Source organism: Perca flavescens, chromosome 4 (genome assembly GCF_004354835.1).
Source record: "Perca flavescens isolate YP-PL-M2 chromosome 4, PFLA_1.0, whole genome shotgun sequence".
NCBI lineage: Eukaryota > Metazoa > Chordata > Actinopteri > Perciformes > Percidae > Perca > Perca flavescens.
The window spans coordinates 3,115,858-3,122,915 of NC_041334.1; the positions used below are offsets into that span (position 1 = coordinate 3,115,858).

Consider the following 7,058-nt stretch of genomic DNA (forward strand, 5'->3'; position numbering starts at 1 on the left):
AGCCGCGCGGCTACCTGACGCCGAGCCAAGGCGGCAGCTACGTGTCGTCAAGGCAACGGGTGGTGACCGACATGGTGTTCAGGGTGAAGAGCCACGTCTATGCTCTGGAAGGCCAGGACTGCCAGTACAAGCAGATGTTTGGCACCGAGCTCAGAGGAGCCGTAAGTTCACTCGTCATATCGGTTGAGATTTAAGCGGTCAAATCGATGCCTCACTCAAATAAAGATTGATATTAATTGGAAAATGTATTATCTGAACCCCGCCCTAGCAGGGGACAAAAAGGTTTCATCATAAAACCGAGTCTCCCTCTTTTTGTCTGTTCTGCAGGTCATGAAGTTAATCCAGATCATTGCACAGGCCAGACAGACAGCCAAGAGGATATCGGATCACTCCAGCGTGGCGACGGCCAATAACTCGTTCATGTCCTGGTTCGGGTTGGGCTCCTCGGATCACAACAACACCTTCAACGGAGCCGAGGACAGCGGGGAATGCTTGAAAAAGACCCACGAGTTCCTGGACAGAGCTCTGGAGAACTTGTGTCAAATCTTTAAGGTCCGTTTGGTTTGACTTATTTTTAGTATCAGAGGGATTTTGACCTGATAAATCTAAACTTGTAGATTTAATTTTTTATGATTTATTTCATAATTTCCATGTGTTATTAATGCCGACAGAAAATCTTGAACATTCAGAGGAACATTTCAGCTACTTATTCGTGTAAAACATCCCGACAACTAACGATTATTTTCATCGCTGATTAATGTGTGGATTATTTTTTGGATGAATGGATTAGTAGTTTAGTCACAAAAATGTCAGAAAATGGTGAAAAATGTGGATCAGTGTTTCCCCAGAAAGCCCGAGATGATGTCCTCAAATGTCTTGACTGTTGCTGATCACCTGGTTCATTTTGCGTTTCTTTGTTGCTGCAGCTGAACCAGGGTCAGCTGACTCAGCTGATATCCAATCTTGGCTCTTCGGAGGACGACGGCAACTGTAAGCAGCTGCCCGACTGCATCCAGGGAGAGAACGGACTCATTCTAACTGACCTCGGCAGGAAGCAGGTTCGTATTTCAAAATATCGTACAAGAGAAAGAGGGCAGGTCTTAGAACCAACCAGTCCTCCAAACCATACCACGATATCGGTCGTTGGTTCCTCCCCTCTGATATGACCATTGATTGTAAATATGAATGGACAGAGCTTGTGTGACGTCACCCGTTGGTTTGTGGAGATCTGCTACGAGCCGTCGAGTTTGCCGTTACGGGCGCAGCCATCGTGGATGTGATGATTTTAGACGTGAGGGAGGAGCCATAGACTGATGGGCGCTATCTGACTGTGATGTTAGCTGAGAGTCGGCAACGCTGCTTACACTCTACGTTACACACTTTCACTGGCAATCTGGATGCAACTGCTGCTGAAAGCTAGTGTGTGTCTGTCTTTTTGTGCAGATTATAAGTGGACTGCGCAGGTTTGATATTCAGTATCAAGGAGACCCGGAGCTGCAGCCCATTAGGAGCTATGAGAACGCCCTGCTGGTCAGGCTTCTCTACCGGATCTCTTCTCTGATTAACGACAGGGTAAGTGGTGTAACACAAACAAATATATTTATTCTATTCACACACAATGAGGCATATTTTCATTTTTTGAGGAACTATAGGGCACTTAACATCTACAACAGGTCTACACTTAGAACGGACCCACTGCGGTTACGTTTTTGGTGGAACTGTTCGTTTAATAGTCGACTCAGAAGAAAGCAAAGGTTTTGACAATAAACCACATCAACACAACAGTATGTGGAGTTAAACTGGATGGGCCCAGTAACCTCTGAATAGTTGTACTTGTTGTTAAATTACAATGTGAGCGGCAGCCAACGGGGGGGGGATGCATTATGTCGGCAAGGTAATTTATAAGGTAACCACAACAAAAAAAATTGTACAGCCCTATTTCTGATACCGTGGTGGCATAAATTTTGCCACGGTGGGCCGCCACTACAAAATCAACATGGAGGAAACACTGCTGTTACTAAAACATTTATATTATTGAAGAATTTCTAGATTCAAAATCCTTTGCTGAAGCAAGGGATAAGGGAAAAAGTACAAGACCCTGAAGATAAACTAACAATAAATACATTTAAAAAAGTATTTTCCTTTGAACTATAAAAATAGTTCCTTTTTAGTTTCCTCTAGATTTCAGACCTTCAGAACAATCTGGTTTCAACAGTTTTTTTCTACTCTCGGCTCAACGTGATGTCAACTCATTTTATTTCATTATATTATATAGTCATCTTCTCCAGAGTTTGTGTTTACGTTACATACACTTCTACACGTAGCTACATGCTAACGTCAGCGAAACCTTTAATCTTGGTTTTACAGATGTTATTTTCTCCCCAGTGTCTGATCACATTCCTGCTGGAATATATCTGCTTGTGTAGTTTTTAGTTTAGAAGCTTTAACGCAGATTTTTTTACAGTATATACTCGGTTACAGTCAGCCTTGTGTTTGTTCACGCTGCCCCCAAGTAGCCAAAACATGAGTTATAAAACTACCTTTCTGTCATATCTGCTGAAACTGCCCCTATGTTCCAGTAGAACTACATGAAGCAGGTCATTTAAAAATAAATCCAGCTCCTCTGGCACCACCTACAGCCTGGAGTGTGATTTGCAAAAATCCACCGCTCCCTGTTCAGATGCACCAATCAGGGATGGGGGGGGTCTAACTGTGTGTCAATCACTGCTCAGGCACACGCATTCATTCTCCCTTGTGGGGGGAGGGGCTTAGAGAGAGTAAAATGTAAGACCGATAACAGACAGTTAATATTAGAAAAAATAGGTCCACTTTAACAATCAACAAGCTTTTTTTCTTTCAAACTAAAGTTCACTTAGTGCTGTTCGATTATGGAGAAAAGAAATCATAATCAGGATTATTTAACACGATTACTCATTGACTTCTGAAAAGATGTTTTATTTATTTACTAAGGGCCCTATTTTAACGATCTAAGTGCACGGCGTGAAGCGCCTGGTGCAGATGTGTTTAGGGCGTGTCCAAATCAACTTTTGCCAGTTTGACGGCGGAAAAAAGGCTCCGTGTGCCGGGCGCATGGTTCTAAAGGGTTGTTCTTAGTGTCTTCATTTATCAGAGGGGTGTTTGGGCGTAACATGCAATCAACCAATCAGAGATCATCTCCCATTCCCTTTAAAAGCCAGGCGCGTTTGGACCTTGGAGCATTGCTGTAATGATGGAGGATTTGCATTTGTAATATTTTTATTTGTAATCTTCTGCATGTGTGTGTGCTGCTGTGCGTCCCTGTGTGTGTAACAAGCATAGTGTGTGTGCGCTGTACACGAGCCTAGGAGCATTTTACTAATGCTCTGTTAAAATAACAATGAAATGCTGCGTTATTGACTTTAGACCGTTTTTTTGTTGGTCAATGGCGCGATCACTTCCCGCTGCCTCAAGATTTCAATACGCCCAGAATGCACCTGAACACACCTCCCTGTAAGACCAGCACGCCCATGGGCGCACAGATGGGCGCAGGTGCGTTTGCTATTTAAACGACACGGGCGCTGGACGGCCTTAAAATAGCAAAGACACTCGTCAGGCTGTGCGCCGTGCTGCGCCTGGTGCTAGACAGGGCCCTTAGAGTTAAACCGTGGATAAAACAATGAAAAAGTTAAACATTATCAACAGCCTAGCTTAGCACAGATCCTGGAGGTAACCGGCTCCATCTAGCCTACTGCTCCCAATAAGTGTAAGTGAATATAGTTCCCAGTATGTATACGGTTAGAAGATGGCTGTGTGTCATGTGACCTTGTTATTTGTACACGCTGTGACTATACAAATCACAACATGGAAATAGGAACATGTTGGTGTTATTTTGTCACTTATTGGGAGCAGTATCTGTGCTAAGCTAGGCTAGCGGTGGGTGCGTCTGACAGAGTTACAACACGCACGGAGATGAGAAGGGTATGTATGGACTTATCTAACTCTGGGGGTTACTGTGAATAAGACAAAGTCCCAGTAAGTCGGCATGCTCCTTTTAACTAATAGTACTTTAACCTGAGAAAAATGTTCATATCTCCCACAGTTCGGAGGGCACATGAATGCGCTCTGCTCGCGCCCAGACTTCCTGGGTCGCCTGGGTCGTCACTACTTGGCGGATCCCGATTCTACGACGCAACTGAAGCAGAGCCCGCTCTCCCGGCGCACGTTGGAGAGGAACCGGCAGCCGCGGCTGAGCCTGCGGCCACTGGCCAGCTACCGGACCATCCTGCTGCTGCTGGTCTTCTACGCGTTCGGAGGCGTCCTGTCGTTGGGACCCGTCTCCAGCATTCTGCTCATCCTCAGCGGCTGCTTCCTGTTGGGACTCGTGATGACTCTGTTTGGAGACAAACTGAAAAAACACTAGCTGAGCCGCGGGGTCCCTACACACGTCGGAAACATCCGCACATCATCACTTTCATCAAGTCCAGCTTTGAATGTTTTTGCTAAGCAAAAATGTGTGAAATCCAATGAAGTGTCGCACAACGGATGGTGAATAATGTTTGTTATTGATGCACGGCTGCAACTAACGGATGATTTTTCATAACAAGTCATAAGTTCATAAGTCAGTTATTTTCTTTAATCATCGTTTAGACTATATCAACTTTTTATTTAATGCCTATAGCCCAAAGTGGTGTCATCAAATGTCTTCCAACCTAAAACCCCCAAAATATGAGATTTACTACAATGTAAAGATGAGAAGAAAACAACTTAACTTTCACATTTTAGAAGCTTAAAGCTATAGTGCGTAGTTTCTGCCGACCCCATGAGGAATAGTGTAAATACTCGCTGAAGTGCAAATACTCTCTGCAGTGTAAGTGCTCGCTATAGTCAAGTATAAGTACCCGCTGTAGTGTAAGTACTGGCTATAGTGTAAGTACTCTCTGTATTGTAAGTACTCCCTATCGTCTAAGTACTCCCAATAGTGTAAGTACTCTGTTTCTGAACACAGACTCTTGAGATTTCAAGAGGTCAAATTCATTTTAGTTCATGGGCCACACCCCCCTAATTTAACCTCAAGTGGGCCAGACCAGTAAACCATTCCAGGAAGATTAGAAACTTTATCTGCTTGATGTTGGCATACAGTTTGCTTCTGCTCCGACAGCGTTGTAAGGCCATTATAGGAACATATAATAATGTTACGGACCCGGGAGAGAGGGCTAACAACCTGAGAGAACATTTTTTTTAATTTCTAAGATTAAAGTCCTAAATTTACGGAAAAATAACTGATACTCTCTGAGATTAAAGTGGTAAATTTGGAATTGGAATTAATTACTTCTCTGCAATTTTCAACGTCATCGAGTAAGACTGATTGGACCCTTTTGCACGCTGGTTGTGGCCCACATGCTGTATGTTTGACCCCTCCCCCCCCTGATCTAAAGGGACAGCATTTTGAAACGAGATGTGTAGGAACCCTGCTGGCAGTAGACTGGCAGCTCTTTTGTTCTTGCTTTCTGATGGGACTGCCTAACTGTTTTAAAGGTGGTTCTTAAAACCCTGTACATAAACACAGAGCCTTGTTGCTCTGTTGCTAGAGTTTCTCTTTCTTTTTCGACAAGTATCTGAAAACAGATGCCGGCCAAAAAACCTTCAATGTAATTAAACGTTTTTCACCATGAGAGCAGAATGCCTTTTTGTCCAAAAGATTCAATAAACAGTTTGCACTCGTTTGTAGTTCTGTTGGTTCCTAATTCATTCATTTATTAATGGGAAGTGTACAGATCTAATAGACAAGGATTTTAAGCAAAATAGAGGTATGCCAAACACGTTTTTATATATTTTTTTAATTGAGTTTTATTGATTATTTATTGGTGGGGTGGTGATGGCACAGTGGATATGGCCGATGCCTTTGGTGTGGGAGATCTGGGTTCAATTCCTACTGTGATACATCAACCAATGTGTCATTGAGCAAGACACTTAACCCCTAGTTGCTCCAGAGGTCTGCGACCTCTGAGAGATATATAGATATACAGTGGGGGAAATAAGTATTTGACCCCTTGCTGATTTTGCAGGTTTGCCCACTTACAAAGAATGCAAAAATCTACAATTGTAATCATATGTACATTCTAACAGGGAAAGACACAATCCCAAAGAAAATTCCAGAAAATCACATCATATGAATTTATTAAAATTGATAACCATCTGATGAGGAAAAACAAGTATTTGACCCCCTGGACAAACAGCAAGTATTCTGGCTCCTACAAGCCAGTTATTCTTTCTTTAAGACACAGCCCCAATACGAACCAATTGTCTACATCAAATACACCTGCCTCATCTCGTTACCTGTATAAAAGACACCTGTCAACACCCAAACAACCAGCATCCAACATCACCACCATGGGCAAGACCAAAGAGCTTTCTACGGGACATCAGGGACAAGATTGTTGATCTGCACAAGGCTGGGATGGGCTACAAGAGAATCGGAAAGCAACTTGGAGAGAAAAGATCAACTGTCGGTGCAGTTATCAGGAAATGGAAGAAGCACCACACCACCGCCAACCTCCCTCGGTCTGGGCCTCCACACAAGATCTTGCCTCGTGGGGTGTCCCTAATCATGCGAACGGTGAGGAATCATCCCAAAACCACAAGGGGGGAACTGATGAATCAACTGAAGGCAGCTGGGACCACAGTTACAAAAGAAACGGTTGGTAACACACTACGCCGTCATGGATTGAAATCCTGCAGCGCATGCAAGGTCCCCCTGCTCAAGAAGAAACATGTACAGGCCCGCATGAAGTTCGCCATTCACCACCTGGACGACTCAGAAGAGGCCTGGAAGAAGGTGATGTGGTCAGATGAGACCAAAATAGAACTTTTTGGCCTCAACTCAACTCGTTGTGTTTGGAGGGCAAAGAACACAGAGTACAACCCAAAGAACACCATCCCCACCGTCAAGCATGGTGGTGGCAACATCATGCTTTGGGGGTGCTTTTCAACCAAGGGGACGGGACAACTCCATCGTATTGAGGGGAGGATGGACGGGGCCATGTATCGTGGAATTCTGGACCGACATCTCCTTCCCTCAG

The 7,058-nt window shown here is 44.0% G+C and overlaps 1 protein-coding gene across 6 annotated transcripts in view; it reads left to right on the forward strand.

The window, feature by feature from the left end:
- Positions 1-5,702, forward strand: part of smpd4 (sphingomyelin phosphodiesterase 4) — a 27,269-nt gene extending 21,567 nt beyond the window's left edge. For 5 of the 6 annotated variants that reach the window (XM_028575567.1, XM_028575569.1, XM_028575568.1 and 2 more), the window contains 5 exons: positions 1-161; positions 328-552; positions 927-1,058; positions 1,444-1,572; positions 4,079-5,702. The exon at positions 1-161 is cut by the window's left edge and continues 45 nt beyond it. In XM_028575567.1, coding sequence (XP_028431368.1) covers positions 1-161; positions 328-552; positions 927-1,058; positions 1,444-1,572; positions 4,079-4,399 — 968 coding nt within the window. In that variant the 3' untranslated portion in view covers positions 4,400-5,702. The remainder of the gene's footprint in view (positions 162-327; positions 553-926; positions 1,059-1,443; positions 1,573-4,078) is intronic. The other variant, XM_028575571.1, reaches the window with a different exon arrangement.
- Positions 5,703-7,058: the final 1,356 nt, after the last annotated feature.